Consider the following 17,682-nt stretch of genomic DNA (forward strand, 5'->3'; position numbering starts at 1 on the left):
AGTTATTGACACCAAAGTGTAGGTCAGAAAGGTAGACACCTGCAAAATAATTATACCACCCCATGTTTGAAAATGAAACAAGAATTTGTTTGTTTGTTGAGGAGGAAGACAGGCCCATGCTGCAACTATTTTTGAATTGTGCTTGTCTATCTTCAGATTTTTGTATACATAGTTGTCAGATTTCAATTTGCATACCAAAATGTATTTTGATTTTTTGGCCAAACGATTGAATTTAGAAAAAAATGGTATTAGACTTTTTTGCTCTACATGGTGCCTTTTACCTATACCTTTAAGGAACGCACTATTTTCGGGGACACCCTGTATAGTAGGTCTCCCCAGATGAAGGACGGTGAATCAGATAGATGATGGTATGACTGAAAATAATTACATGAATACTCTTCAAAAAGCAAGAAGTATGAGAAGAGCTAAAATCGATTCGGACCATTAACTCGTTAAAGTCACATGTGGGGGGAGACAGAAAGAAAAAAATATAGGAAGGTATCAGAAAGAAGTGGACGATAATGAAAGTTATACATATCATAGAACGTAGAGGAAATACGATTGAGTGCAGTAAAAACAAAAAGAAAATGGTGGTAGAAGACCAGTGCCGGTTTAACCTAACTTCGGGCCCTAAGCACTGGATATTTAGGGGCCCCCTTAATTGCCATTTGTTGTCAGTGTTTTTAACAACAAAAAAACACAATATGTACTAACTTTAAATAGTTATTGCAAAATCTATACAATATTATTTTAAACAAACAAGAAGAATAGAAAACGTAAAAAATATTCCAAAAAATACATTTAAAAATATAAAAAACAGAAATTTCCACAAAACAACACATGACAAACAAAAACATATTCTAAAAAATACATAAGTCAAAAATTAGATCACTTTTTTTCTTGACTAGGTATTAGCAATCTGTCATATAATACTACCACAATTCAGTTGCTCCAGGTCTTCATTTTCATACAATAGTGATAATGCGTCTAGGTTTTCTTCACCCAAATTTGGCGTTAAAGATGTTTTTATTCTTTTTAAAGCCAAAAAAGACCGCTTGTCTGACGCATTAGAAGTTGGTATCGTCAAATAAACTTGCAGTAAAAGTAAAATGTTGGCGAAAAGTTTAAGCCCTTACATCCTGAATGACACCAAATTTTTCAAATGTTTATTCAAATTTTGGCATAACGTTATAAAATGAGTAATTTCATTATGCAAGTTTTCATTGGTTTCATCAACATATTTTTTATATGACAATAAAACACTGAAAATGTTTGTTATCTATACTTCCACAAAATTTATTACAACTATGTGACTACAACTGTTTCGGCAGCGTGCCTTTTTTAAGTGATTTAGATTACTATGGGTTTGCCTTTTTAAAGTCTTTAACTGAAGAGGTTGATGAGTGGGGAGCTGTTTGTCTCGAGTTGGTAATTCAGAATTATATCTGTATTTTTCAATTTATTAATTTCCATAGATTTTAATAAAGATAGCTTAATGCCTTTATTTTGAATATGCATAACTTGAAACGGTTAATTAAAAGAATGATTATCATCTAGAAGGTGAAGTGCGTATGTAGAAGTGTCTGTTTTTCTATTGTTAAAAGCCCGTTTGTGTTCTGCTATCCGTTTTTTAAAGGTTCTGCCAGTTTGACCGATTTAAGTTTTCGGGCAATCACTACAAGTTAGTTTGTAAACACCACTCTGTAGTTGTTTTCTCTTTCGGCTCTTATTGTTCTTAATATATTTGTTTAAGTTGTTAGTTCTGAAAGTTGGTGTTATTCCTTTCTTTTTTATGTATCTGGCTATTTTTGTTGTTATCTTGCCAGTATATGTGATAGAGCAGAAGGTACTGGGTTCTTTCTGTGGTGGTGGATAGACTAATTTGAGAGCTTTCTTACGGAGTTTAAAATTTTGTTAATTGTTTGTTCGTTATAGCCATTATTTACTGCTATTTGTTTAATGATGTTCAGTTCTATCTCGAAGTTATTTTTTGACATGGGAATTTCTGTCAGTCTATGTATCATGCTATGGTAGGCTGCTATAATTTGTGTTGTGTAGGATGGGATGATGAATTGTGTATAGTTGTGTCAATATGGGTAGGTTTATGATATACGGAGAAATCATGTTTGTTGTGTAGTCTGGTAATTGTTACGTCTAGAAAGTTTATGGACTTATTCTGTTCTGTTTCTATTGTAAACTCAATATTACTATGAAGTGAATTAATGTATGATAGAAATTGGTCAAGTTGCCTGTTAGTTACTGCAAAGTATACTAGTATATCATCCACGTATCTCCACCAATATAAGAACTGTTTAAATACGGGATGTGTAGAAATTGTTGTTTCAAGCTGGTTCATAAAGATATCTGATAGCAATGGGCTTAGAGAATTACCCATTGACAAAAGTTTCTACAAAGTCTATAACTCCAACTAATGATGATCTTGTTAAATGTAACCATAGAGTTCAGATGAAATTTACTTTCTTCCAGAGATTTGAGCAAACTTTTCAAATGTTTCCGGTGGGTACATCCAAAATCAGTTAAACTATTTTTTTCAACAACTAAACACTAGTGTCGTATATTATCCAATCTCTCTTTTCTTTGCCTCCATTGGGTTTTCCTCTATAAATTTGCTTTCATTTAATCTTCTAAAAAGCTTTGTCTCCATCTTTATAGAGTCTTTAACAATTTTCTAAGGAATCACTCTTTGGTTAAAAAGTTATCACAGTTCTTATAAAGTCATCAGTCTTAAAATCAGACCATTTCGAAATCGCAGGTATTGTGTAGTCTTTTTCTCTATTTTGGAAAATATGTAGATACTTTCGCGGACTTTACTTTTTTATTAATAAAAGGAACGGGCCCCTCCGGTCCAGGCCCTTGGGCGCCCGCCCCAAGCGGTCATTGGATAAACCGGCACTACAGAAGACAGATGAAATGCTGAAGCTCATGGAACAAAGAAGGGAAGTCAGAAATAAAAAAAAACGAGCGAATCTAAGAGAATCCATGCAATCATTAGAAAGAAGATAATATATGAGAGAAAAAAAATCCTCAAAACAGGGTTTGAAAAAAAAACTAGATGAGAAGAAAAAAATTAGCAGTAAACATGATATCCTACAATGTCAACGGTCATTGACCTAAAAGAAAAATATTTTAGGTTTCGTATCTGTGTACACTTTTATATTGCTGGCAATATCATAGAAAATAATTAATAATAAATATATCTATTTGCATAACAAGGGAGCAAAGTGCTACTTTTCCTCTCGATAATGAAGTTTACTGCACGATGCGTAGCGGAGGATGTCGCTGTCAAAATACAAAATGTTATGTTAGTTATTGCAATTATTGTTTGTTAGATTTTGTATATTATGTGAATAGGTAAATCAGTGTATATATAGTATATAATATATATGTGTACATATATTGTACACATATAATATATTGTATGTGTATAATATGTACCTATATCTAATATTATTAAATAATTTAAAAAAAATTAATTAAAAGAATATAAAATTAAGTGTTTTCATTTAAATATAAGTGTCTAAAAATAAATCGGTAATTTAGTAAACATAAACATTACAATACTATAAATTATTTAATGAAATAAAAATGTATACCATTTTTACTCAGTTGCAATGCGAAGGCAAAACTGTCTTATTTTTCACTAAGAACAGAGAGCGCAAACCCGCACTATAAATCGACGATTTTCGACTCTATTTGGAGTCATCATCAGAGAGGCGTAGGTGTGCTGCTCTCTGTCCCAAATGACGAAACTCCGAGAGCTTATCCCCAACGCTATAGCGCAATGCAACTAAAAGTCAATTTTTTTTGTTTTAAAAAAGTTTTCAACCTAATAGAAATATTAAATATATTGATAAATATTAAAAATATTCCTAATATTGGACCATTCTCCTTGTAACCCCTCCATGGCTTCTAAAAATTGCAAGCCAGATGGATGCTGAAGCGAAGAAGACAAGAGGGAATTCAAAAACTTACAATTCACGACCCCGTCTGTTCAGCTGGTAAATTCTAACAGAAAATGGACCTAGTTACTCAAAGAAGTAAAACTAATATAAAATGAAATAAAAATGTATACCATTTTTATTCGACGGGGTCGTGAATTGTAAGTTTTTTAATTCCCTCTTGTCTTCTTCGCTTCAGTATCCATCTGGCTTGCAATTTTTAGAGGCCATGGAGGTATTACCAGGAAAATGGTCCAATAAATTTTCAATTAAATATCTTTTAGGAATATTTTTAATATTGTTCAATAATTTTAAAATTTATATTAGGTTGAAAACTTTAAAACTTTGACTATAAATTATTTATATGGACGTAAATTTTCTAGGTGCTGCGACAACATCATTTTGATACGCCTCCAGTAGATGGCGTATACATTTACGGACTTTTCCTAGATGGCGCTCGTTGGAATGAAGACATAATGGAATTGGATGAGTCTTTTCCGAAAGTTTTATATGATGCAGTTCCCTACGTAAGTTATATATGTACTATTATGTAAGTTATATATTATATTCATCATCGCCATCATCCAGCTTCTTCTCTTGTTCACTGCAGGACTACATAAGCATCCTCAGCACCTCTCCAGGAAGTTCGATCTTGTGCTAATTTATTGCATCCATCTACCGTCTATTCTTTTTATGTCATCTGTCCAGCGTGTTGGTGGTCTACCTCTGCTTCTCTTGTCCATGCGAGGCCTCCATTCTAACAGTCTTTTTGTCCACCTGTCATCCTGCAGTCTCGCTATATACAGATTCTGCACTAAAGCGAATAACCGTTTGGAGACCAACAACAAAGAGATCAAAGGGAAGACCCAAAACAAGATGAAGAGATCAAGCCTTAGGAAGCATAAAGAAGCTAAGAATCTACAATTGAAAAGAGCGGTGTAAGTACCGAGAAGAATGAAGGAAAATTGTAAACAAGGCCAAGCCACACAACACGCTGCCATAATAATAAGAAGACAACAACGGACTGATTCTCCGCAACAAATGAATCAGAGAGTCCAACAGACCGACAAACACTCCACCAGGAGTGCGAAAGCCATGATGATGATGATTATTTTTGAAGTTATACTTCTTTACCGGCGATAGAGGGTGAATTTTTATATGTTAAAACCTATCAGTCCGGCGCATGCGCATTATAACTTTGTTCTGATTGGATGTTCAAATGACATGTCAAAAATTATCCGATATGGCAGCTGTAGGACAGAGGACAGCTGTGGTTTGGTGGTAAAGGTAAAGGTAAACAAATGTATAATATATTAGTTTTATTGTTGTGAGGACAGAAACAAAAAAGTTTATAATATTGTAGTGACTTTTAAATAGTTTTTAAAAGCAACAGGTACGTAATAATTGTTAATGTATCATGGGTATAAACCTACCTATTTGATCTGCCAAAATACATAGTACGTAATACTTTTATTTATATAATTTGATTACCATCAAAATTTCTATCAATATTCACCTAATATATTGTTTTCTTACTCTATGTTTTGTTGTATTTTTTCAATTCTAAATCATTTCAATTCAAAATTAAAATAATTTGATCAATTTTCAAAATATCACAAGTTTAATCCGTTTAGTTAGTCGATCTTCGTAAATAATGACACATAGTGTCTGTGGCTAAGCGTTGAAGGCGAATGAATTCCAATACCAACCGCTCTTATCAGCGCTGGTTCGAGTCCCAATAGAAACTTTCTATTTTGTTGTTTTTAATACATTTTATGATTGTAAGTATATTTATTATATAATTGTATTTTCAGAAAATACGTATTTAGTTAAAAAAATTTTCGACAATTAATGTTCAGACATCATTTGTGGCTTGTTTAATGTGTTTGTGTGTGTTTTATTCTTTTATTATTTTAATTTTTGGCACTGTTCTAATAAAAATGTTTGAGAAGTAGTAAGTATAAATTAGTTTAATATTTAAACATAATATAAATAAAAAGTATATTAATTTCGTTTAAATCATATAATAGAAGTATAACTTCTTACGTGCGTACAAAGTACACACACACATTCTTTTTTTGTTTATTTTACTCTTTTCTCTCTCTCTTTCGTCAATGCTTTACATTTAAACAATTAATATCACTCTATTAATATTCCCAAAATTCCAACGCTAATTTGATATTTTTAAACATATTATTATCGTTATATATTATCGTCATAGCACGGTCGTTAGGGCATGAACTCAGCGAACGTCCATATTTTTTCAATTTTGCAATAGCTCGGAAAGGGTTCGGAATAAAACAATAACGAAAACTTCGGCCAATTTTCCAGGAATTTCCAGGAAATGCAACTAAATAAAATACGGAAATACAGCACCGTTGCTAGGGACTGGCATTGGGCATCGGGACATCACAGGAAGCGCAAGTCCTGAACGAATCAGCTGCTTTCAACTTATAATAATTAGACAGAAAGTGCTGATTTTATATTTTGCGGACAAGCAGGACGAAAAAACAATATATATTTAATTTATTTATTTACATTTTATTTAATTATTTTATAATACAGGATGTTTGGTAAAGAATGGGCCATAGCTTATCTTTAAATTCTTGAGGTTAAAATAGGTCGATTTAAGCTAACTTACCTTAGTACAAAAGTTGACAATAATCGAAATACAGGGTTTCAAAAGTAAACTTTTATTTTATTTATTCTGGAATATTTCCTGATAGACATGGCATAACAACACAAAATTTGGTAAGCGGGGGTTTTTTGAGACGAGAAATCTAAATTCGCCACCAAAAATGATGTATTACCCAAAGGGCGCCACATACATCTTTCAGTGCTCACTTAATACGTTTAGTTTTTTTTATCCCCCACTCTATATACTTTTTGAAAAAATCAAAATTTATATTCTCTTAATATTTCTACTTAAAAAAGGTACATACTCCATTCATCTCGATAAACTCGAAAACAGTTGAGTTTAGCGACATGAATGTAGTTCATCTACATCCTTTTTTAAGTATAAATATTAAGAGAATAAAAATTTTGATTCAAAAAGTATGTAGAGTGGGGAATAAAAAAAACTGAACGTATTAAATGAGCACTGAAAGACGTATGCGGCCCCCTCTGGGTAATACCTACATAATTTTTGGTGGCAAATTTAGATTTCTCATCCCAAAAAACCAATGCTTACCAAATTTTGTGTTGTTATGCCATGTCTGTCAGAAAATATTCCAGAATAAATAAAATAAAAGTTTACTTTTGACACCCTGTATTTCGGTTATTATCAACTTTTGTACTAAGGTAAGTTAGCTTAAATTGACCTATTTTAACCTCAGGAATCTACGGTTAAGCTATGGCCCATTCTTTATCAAACACCCTGTATATTTACATAAAAGTTTATTTTTTATAATGGTGAGCATGTAGGAGTCCACAAAAATCAAGTAATGTGTCTTTTTCATTTCCCGTTTTACTTCTGAAAGGTGATGTTTTTAAAATACATTATTTTGGGAACTAAAATCTTAGAAAATTCGCAGTATAATATACAGGGTGAGTCATGAGGAACTGTACATACTCCTACCTCGTAGAGAGGCCCCTATGGGGAATAACAAATGACCATTAAAAAGTGCCTGCTCCCATTGTTTAATAATATACAGGGCGAATTTCGCATTTTGACAGAAATTTGTATTCGTCATAATTTTTGAACGGTCAGATCGATGTGTCTCTTATTTTGGTCAATCGTTACACTATTACCACCTAATCAACTGATTTATTCAAACTAGAAAAAAATCAGGTCCGGCTTTAAAAAATTAGTTCGTTTGGGTCTTAGAAAAAATTTCACCCTTAATAAGCTTTTTGAAAACTCTAACATGAATTTTACAAATTAGACAAATAGGCAATTAAAATAACATGTTTATTTTTTTCCGCACACGTTTGCTTAATTTTTTATAAAAAAAATCAAATTTGATTATGAATTAAAAGTTTGGTAAAGCGAACCATAGATTTAACAAAATTAACTTTTATTACCAAAATTAATTTTTTTTAACAAATATTTAATTTATGTTACCACCAATTAACTGATTTATTCAAACAAGAAAACAATTAGGCCCGGATTTAAAAAATAAGTTCGTTTTGGTCTTAGAAAAAATTTCACCCTGTATACGCTTTTTGAAAACTCTAATATGATTTTTACAAATTAGACAAATAGGTAATTAAAATGGCATACTTATTTTTTTCCCCACACGATTACATAATTTTTTATAAAAAAAAATCAAATTTGACTATGAATAATTAAAAGTTTGGTAAAGTGAACCATAGATTAAAAAAAAATAACTTTTATTACAAAAATGAATTTTTTTTTAACAAATATTTAACTTATGTTATCACCCAATCAACTGATTTATTCAAACTAGAAAAAAATCAGGCCCGGATTTAAAAAATTAGTTTGTTTGGGTCTTAGAAAAAATTTCACCTTATATACGTTTTTTGAAAACTCTAACATGAATTTTACAAATAAGAGAAATAGGCAATTAAAATGGCATATTTATTTTTTTCCCACACGATTACTTATTTTTTTTATTAAAAAAAAATCAAATTTGACTATGCATAAAAAGTTTGGCAAAGTTTTTGCATAGATTTAAAAAAATTAACTTTTTTTACAAAAATTAATTTACAAAAACAACGTTTTTCTTAAAATTAAAAGTTTTACCTTTTTTTTCTATAACACGTCTAAATCTAAAACTTCTCATAACACTTCTTTTGGACTCTATAGTTTAACATAGACGTGATCAAATTGATAAATTTTAAATTTTTCCACCTAATTTTTGCGATTTACAAGTTTGCAATTTTTACAACAAGAAGACTGAAAGTCTACAACAATTTTCATAGTCTTCACAATGGTAAGACGTATGTGCTGTAAAAATTTCAAAAAAAAATATTAAAATATTTTAGTTTATTTTAGTTTATTTTTTTTCATTTTTAGGTTAAAATTCCGATTTTGACAAATTTGATTTTTTAATAAAAAATTAAGTAATCGTTGGGGAAAAAATAAATATGCCATTTTAATTGCCTATTTGTCTTATTTGTAAAACTCATATTAGAGTTTTCAAAAAGCGTATACAGGGTGAAATTTTTTCTAAGACCAAAACGAACTAATTTTTTAAATCCGGACCTGATTTTTCTCTAGTTTGAATAAATCAGTTGATTAGATGGTAACATAAATTACTTATTTGTGCAAAAAAAATTAATTTTTGTAATAAAAGTTATTTTTTTTAAATCTATGGTTCACTTTACAAAACTTTTAACTCATAGTGAAATTTGATTTTTTATAAAAAATTAAGTAATCCTGTGCGGAAAAAAAAATACACCATTTTAATTGCCTATTTGTCTAATTTGTAAAATTCATATTAGAGTTTTCAAAAAGCGTATACAGGGTGAAATTTTTTCTAAGACCCAAACGAACCAATTTTTTTAAAGCCGGACGTGATTTTTTTCTAGTTTGAATAAATTAGTTGATTAGGTGGTAATAGTGTAACGATTGGCCAAAATAAGAGACACATCGATCTGACCGTTCAAAAATTATGACGAATACAAATTTCTGTCAAAATGCGAAACTCGCCCTGTATATTATTAAACAATGGGAGCAGACACTTTTTAATGGTCATTTGTTATTCCCCATAGGGGCCTCTATACGAGGGAGGAGTATGTACAGTTCCTCATGACTCACCCTGTATACATATCGCGTTAAAACATGCGCCGACGTCTTGCGATTCCTAATCACCATCCATCCCTATTTGTCCACATGTCATCCTCCTGCCTCCTTATCTCATCTCCTTGTCAAAGCCTTCTCTCTAACTCTTCCGTGGTCTTCCTCGTCTTCTTTTTCCTTTTCGGGTTCCACTGTAACATTTTTTTTTGATTATATTATTAAGTGCTGCAGATTCGTGCAAAAATTATAAGAATTGTACATTTAATGATAGAACCATATAAAGGCGGGCATTTAAAATGGCGACTATACATATGTGACTAATAGCACGATAACTTTTGAACGAAAAGTCCGATTTCAGCCAAATTTGGCATCAAGGTTCTTTTTTTGATGAATAAGGTCGAGGTCTTGAACCGGAAGAATCGGTTTACCAGAAGTTGTGATTTTCCTGATTTTTTATGTAAAACTATGTTGTTTTTTTTCAATTCTTTCACCCTGTATATATTAATTTTTCAAAAAGGTAATACCGGCGTTGGAAAGAGCGTAAAAATATTTTTTGAACTCTCCCTTCACTCAACTTCTCCCTTCATTATGTCTCGTAGTTTATTTTTCATTCTTATTTTAATTTTTTGTTGTCCATTATTATCCCGGACTGGGACGTTTCGCCGTTGCCGTTTCGCCGTCGCCATTTCGCCGTCGCCGTTTCGCCGTCGAGCCACTTCGCCGTCGGCGGTTTCGTCGTCGCCATCCCGGCATTGGTTAAGTTTACAAGAACGTGATAACATACTAACTTTTTTTTATACTAAATGTCAGTGTAAATAAAATGCTGATGTTGCTAGTAAAACCACGTAAAACCAAGTTATATTTTCGTATTCAATTATACATTGTTTTCGTCTGAAAAATAAAATATTTACAGTATTAAAAATATTTAAAAAGTTACATTTCATAATTATGGGCAAGTCCTCTAAGATATTCTAAAATATCTCCATCGGCATTGAAGTTTCGGACTAATCTTAATATTGAGAAAAGGGATTTCAATTTCAATTATTGTTTTTACTGTATCAAAAATAAAAAACTTCATTATGCAAAAGTGATACTATATAATCGTTCGGAAACCATTCAAAACTTATATACAAGTAATGATCATCCCGAAATTATAAGTACGAATGCTAACAACGAAATGGCGACGGCGAAATGGCTCGACGGCGAAACGGCGACGGCGAAATGGCTCGACGGCGAAACGGCGACGGCGAAATGGTGACGGCGAAACGGCGACGGCGAAATGTCCTAGACCCAGGCCCGCGCCGTCCATAAGGGCGGAGAGGGGCGATGCCCCCCGGCGCCGAGCCAAAAAGGCGCCGGCAGGTGCCGAAAAAAAAAAAATTTGACAATAAAATTACCAGAAATATTAGTAATATTTTATTATTTTGTAAAATTGAAAATTTACCAATCGTAGGTAGATATAAAAATAGCAATTATTATTATATTGTTTTTAGGAACCTAAGTTTACGAACCGTTATTTCTCTCATTAACCGAACTATTACTCCATTCACTCACGGTAAAATATTGCAAAACCTCTGGATTTTAAAGAACAGCTCGGATTAACATGAAATTTGTCATAAACATAGCTAACATTTCACAAAAAAATGATATTTTTTGGAATATTTTGGGGGGGGGGGGAATATACGTTCAAAATAAGTCCGGAAGTGGATAAACTGACTAATTGTTAAATGTAACTATAAAAAATTGTTCTATAAAGTTTTTATATTACTTAAGTGAATATATACTTTTTGAGTTATTTGCGAAAGAATATGTTCATTTTTCAACAAAAAATCCACAATAAAAACAAACAAACCGTTTTTAGACGTTTTTTTTGCAAATAACTCAAAAAGTATTTTATCGAAAATATATTCTTAGGAAAAATTTTGAAAAAAAGGCATTGCCTTCAAAATTTCAAATATTTATTTTTTTCAAATTTTCAAAAATTTAAACGCAGAATGATAGATTACATTATTACCGAGGGCTGACAGACCCTTAGCATAAACAAAAAGTTCATTTTGAATGATATATTTGAAATTAAAAATCAGACTAAATTTTCTCTTTTTTTCACCCCTGTGACTTATTAACATAAACATTAAAGGAGTTCTCAGGGACTTTAGACTATCTATCGAGAATAATAGAATATTTCATTCTGGGTTTAAATTTTTCAAAAATATTTATTAGTTTTTTCAAAATTCGAAAAAAATTATTGCATTTAGAAAGAATTCGACCGAAATTTTGGGCCTACGCTCTCAAACAGGATTAAAATATTATACATTTTTGTAATCAGTATTTCAAATGCTTTTAAATGAGGTATAACATGATGTCTGTACTTTCCCATTTAAAAAAAAATCAAAGTTATGCCTGTCACCTGAAGAAGGATCGCGTAAAGTTCGAAACATTGATGCTATAATATACTATGATTATTTTAAAAATCGACCTGTCCGAGCGTTTTGCTTATGTGCTAAAAATAAACAAGTTAATAAGGGGAGTAACACCGTATAAATATATATAAGGAAAGTAAATTGTAAAGCTGCAACGATTAATTTCATTTGGGATGGTAATTAAGCGGATATTTTTACGATGTTTTTTACCAAAAAAAGAATGTGTGTGTACTTTGTACGCACGTAAGAAGTTATACTTCTATTATATGATTTAAACGAAATTAATATACTTTTTATTTATATTTTGTTTAAATATTAAACTAATTTATACTTACTACTTCTCAAACATTTTTATTAGAACAGTGCCAAAAATTAAAATAATAAAAGAATAAAACACACACAAACACATTAAACAAGCCACAAATGATGTCTGAACATTAATTGTCGAAATTTTTTTTAACTAAATACGTATTTTCTGAAAATACAATTATATAATAAATATACTTACAATCATAAAATGTATTAAAAAAAAACAAAAAAGAAAGTTTCTATTGGGACTCGAACCAGCGCTGATAAGAGCGGTTGGTATTGGAATTCGTTCGCCTTCTCCGCTTAGCCACGGACACTATGTGTCATTATTTACGAAGATCGACTAACTAAACGGATTAAACTTGTGATATTTTGATATTTTGAAAATTGATCAAATTATTTTAATTTTGAATTGAAATGATTTAGAATTGAAAAAATACAACAAAGCATAGAGTAAAAAAACAATATATTAGGTGAATATTGATAGAAATTTTGATGGTAATCAAATTATATAAATAAATGTATTACATACTATGTATTTTGGCAGATCAAATAGGTAGGTTTATACCCATGATACATTAACAATTATTACGTACCTGTTGCTTTTAAAAACTATTTAAAAGTCACTACAATATTATAAACTTTTTTGTTTCTGTCCTCACAACAATAAAACTAATATATTATACATTTGTTTACCTTTACCTTTACCTCCAAACCACAGCTGCCATATCGGATAATTTTTGACATGTCATTTGAACATCCAATCAGAACAAAGTTATAATGCGCATGCGCCGGGCTGATAGGTTTTAACATATAAAAAAATCACCCTCTATCGCCGGTAAAGAAGTATAACTTCAAAAAAAGGGACCAACTTTATTTTCAGCGTTACCGGCTTACTTTTGCTGCTAGAGACTAAAGAAAATAAAAATAAAGCTTTTTCCAAAGACTTTAAAAAAGTTATAGTTTTGCCCAAAAAGTTCTTCATTTTTTGGTTATTTCACGTCGAAATATTCGATTTGGAATTTGACGAATAAGAACCCACTTTTCTCGAGCTACAACTCTTCCTCTACTAGATCTACAGACTTCATGCGTGCACAAGTTTTTTTAAATTTTTTATAAGTTATATTTTTGCTAAGAACATTTTTTTCAATAAAATACACACTTTTTGTGTTATTTGCGAAAAACCGTCTAAAGCCGTGATTTTTATATTGAAAAATGAACATATATTCACGCGCAAATAACTCGAAAAATATTGACTTAGTGAAAAAAAAAACTGTATATGGAACAAAAGTTGTTTAGAATTAGTCACTCTATCCACTTCCGGACTTATTTTGAAGGTATATTTTTTCATCTCCGACGACGTAATATGTATTAATTTTTCTCTTTGTTATAAATTAGCTATGCGTATGCCAAATTTCATGTCAATCCAAGCGGCTCTTTAAAATACGGAGCAAAAATCTAAAATCAGAAAATAAAGGCTACCCAGACCCAGAGGGCCATTCTAAGAATCACAAAGGAAACAGAATACCAAATAATATCAGGGAAAGAACAAAAATCAAAGACATATTATCTAGAACCTGTAGCAAAAAATAAATGTAGATGTGCAGGTCATGTGGCAAGAACACCGAACAACAGCTAGACTAGAAGATTATAGACAATCGGATAAACGAAGCAGAGATAGACCACCAACGCGCTGGAGTGACGATGTAAAGATAATTGCCGGGAACTGGATAGCTGATAGCTCAAGATACGGAGACATGAAGAAACTTAGAGGAGGCCTATGTTCAGCAGTGGGCGATAATGGTATTAGATTATGATTGATGATACTTTCTAACACATTAAAAATAGTTTGTAGGTATACCGTATAACGATTCACTAAGCTACAAAAAACTACTTACAAAAGAAGGAGGAAAGGGGCGCCTAAAATGACTTGCCCCGGGGCGCATGAAAGCCTTGGCGCGGCCCTGCCTAGACCCTTATTATCCGGCCCATGACCCGTCTGAGGATTTTCCTTTCGAATATTCTCAACTTTTCTTCATCTTTTTCTGTCAGGCACATTGTCTTATCTGTTTATGTAACTACTGGTCTGATTGCAACTCTGTATATTTTCAGTTTTGTATTTCTGGCTAGAAGCCACGTGGAAGTGTAACTAGAAAAATGATCCGAATAAATATTTTAATGTAATATGTATTTTATATTTTATTAAACTGAAAACTTTGACTTGTATCCAGAGCACATGTCGCTACGATACCCAGGCCATTTCATTAGTTGCAATTCGAGACTAGCCGTCTGGATTATTTCAGTTTGGTATAGAGATCTGCATTTTCTGATGAGAAAGTAACGAGTTTTGAAACCGTTCGGTCAGAGTGTTTGTAGCGCTATCTAAACGAACTGAAATATAAGACTTCTTTGACTTCGTGTTGTAACGAAATGAAAATGGCTATTAATTTTTATTTCTATTAGTTTTACTCCTATTCAAGTATATAGGGTTTCAATTTTCGTTGGAATTTTTCACCGCTGGACAGATGGGATTTGAATTGTAAATTATAGAATTCCCTTATCTTCTTTTGCCACAGCATCCGCTTGGCTTGCATTTTTTGAAGCCACGGAGCTTTAACCAGAAAATGATCCTAATGAAGGTTTTAATTTAATATTATTTTATATTTTATTCAACTTTGACTTGTATCTAGCAGATGTCGCTATGACACTCAGGCCATTTCGTTAGTTGCAATTTGGCGCTAATTAGTCCGTTCTTTAACGGTAAAATATTGCAAAACCTCTAAATTTTAAAGAACCGCTTGGATTGACATAACATTTGGCATACACATAGCTAACAAGTCAAAGAAAAAAAGTGATATTGTGCCGATATGTGCTTTTGCCCTGGGTGTGGTTTTCACCCCCTCTTGGGGGTGAAACAATATTTGTCCAAAGAAAGTTAGGAAATGGATAAACTGGCTAATTTTAAGTAACTTTTGTTCTATAGAGTTTTTTCACTAAGTCAATACTTCTTGAGTTATTTGGCATTGAATATGTTCATTTTTTCAACAAAATAACCACGTTTTTAGACGGTTTTTCGCAAATAACTCAAATAGTAAGTATTTTGTCGAAAAAACATTCTTAGCAAAAATATAGCCTGTAAAAATTTTTAAAAAATGGTGTATATATGATGTCTCTACACCTAGTAGAAGCAGAGTTATAGCTAATTAAAAATAGGTTAATATTCGTCAAATTCCAAATCGAATACTTTAACGTGAAATAACCAAAAATAAAGCACATTTCGGGGAAAACTCATTACAACTTATTTAAATTGTTTAAAAAAAGCTTCATTTTTGTTTTATAAAAAAAATTTCTAGCATCAAAATTAAACAAGTTACGCTCAAAATAAAGTTAGTCCCTTTTGGTTTTGGTAAAAAATTGAGAAAATCACCCCCTAATTAGTATCTTAAATGCACTTAATTGTTACGACTTCACAAGTTTCTTGACTCGTGTATATATTGTTTATATGATCAGTAAGTTTCATTGGTTCAAAGTCCTTATTATTGAAAGGGCTGTAGTTAAAAGGGGTTGAACGAGTCACTGATCACGAATGTATGCAAATTTAGAAACACCAAATCTTAATCAATTTTTGGTATCTCTAACAATTTTTAAGTTATTTTGAAAAAAAGCATATTTTTCAAAATTTAAATTTTTAAAAGTTTTATTTTGATACCAAATTTTTTTAAAAATAAGCACTTTGAATCGATGAAACTTCCATATTATATAAACACAACATAAGTAAAATAATTTGTGGAGCGGTAACGATTAATTTCATTTAAGTTGCTAATTAGGGGGTGGTCTTCCCGATTTTCTTTTTGCAAAAACAAAAGGGACCAACTTTATTTTGAGCGTAACTTGCTGAAATTTAATGCTAGAAACTTTTTGTAAAAACAAAAATAAAGATTTTTTTAAACACTTTAAAAAAGTTAAAATGGGTTTTCCACAAAAAGTGCTTAATTTTTTGGATATTTCACGTCGAAATATTCTATTTGAAATTTGGTGAATATGAATCTATTTTTCATTGCTATAACTCTGGTTCTACGAGATCCAGAGACCTAACGGGTACACCATTTTTTTTTACTTTTTTATATGCTATATTTTTGCTGAGAACGTTTTTTTGGACAAATACTTACTTTTTGAGTTATTTACGAAAAACCGTCTAAAAATGTGGTTATTTTGTTGAAAAATGAACATATTCACTCGTAAATAACTTGAAAAGTGTTGACTTGGCGAAAAAGCTCTATAGAACAAAAGTTACTTAAAATTAGTCAGTTAACCCATTTCCGGACTTATTTTGGACATATATTTTTTCACCCCCAAGAGGGGGTGAAAGTCACCCCAGGGCAATATCACTTTTTTCTTTGACATGTAAGCTATAAGTATGCCAAATTTCATGCCAATCCAAGCCATTCTTTAAAATTTAGAGCAAAAACCGTGAAAGAATGGACTAAATAGTCGTCTGGATTATTTCAGTCTGGTTTAGACTATGCATTCTCTGATGAAAAACTAAACAAACTGAAATATAAGATGGATTTGGCTTCGTGTTGTAAGGAAATGAAAATAGTTATTCATTTTTATATCTGTTTGACTAACGTACATTAATTTATTTTGTAGATGTGGTTGAAACCTTTGAAAAGGGAAGACCTGAAGGAGAGAAAAACCTATACATGCCCAGTATACAAAACAGCCGAAAGAAGAGGTATTTTGTCCACCACGGGGCATTCGACGAATTTCGTCATAGCTATGTTCCTTCCGTCATCTCAACCTTCCTCACACTGGATAATGCGTGGCGTTGCCATGTTGTGCCAGTTGTCCCAGTAGTATAGGATTTTATTTATAATAATTATACAACATTTATGATTTTATTTATATTTTACTTTATATATACAATTTTTAAATAAATGCGAAGAATTGTAGTTTTTGAATGCGAAAATGGGAAGAGAAGAAATTTAAATTAACATAACAGGGGTTAAAAGTCTGCATAAAGAAAGAAATCACAAAGGCAAAAAACTTATAGAAATTTCAATGGAACATAACCTTAAGATTGTAAGCACCTACACAATTTGATCATAGAAATATACATAAAATAACCTGATCCTCTCCTTATCAAAAAACGAAAAACCAAATAGACCATGTTCTCATTGAAACAAAACATAACAGATCGTGACTCATTGTAGAAGCTATAGAGATCTGCTCCTCTGTAGCTTCTACAATGAGTCACGATCTGTTACGTTACATAACAGATCGTAACAGG

General features: G+C 31.4%; 1 protein-coding gene across 1 annotated transcript in view; it reads left to right on the top strand.

Moving 5' to 3' along the window:
- The window catches only part of LOC114332199 (dynein axonemal heavy chain 7), a 251,128-nt gene extending 233,784 nt beyond the window's left edge, over positions 1–17,344 (top strand). The window contains exons 61-62 of the mRNA XM_028281947.2: positions 4,343–4,486; positions 17,043–17,344. Coding sequence (XP_028137748.2) covers positions 4,343–4,486; positions 17,043–17,249 — 351 coding nt within the window. The 3' untranslated portion in view covers positions 17,250–17,344. The remainder of the gene's footprint in view (positions 1–4,342; positions 4,487–17,042) is intronic.
- Positions 17,345–17,682: the final 338 nt, after the last annotated feature.

Source organism: Diabrotica virgifera, chromosome 6, assembly GCF_917563875.1.
Source record: "Diabrotica virgifera virgifera chromosome 6, PGI_DIABVI_V3a".
NCBI lineage: Eukaryota > Metazoa > Arthropoda > Insecta > Coleoptera > Chrysomelidae > Diabrotica > Diabrotica virgifera.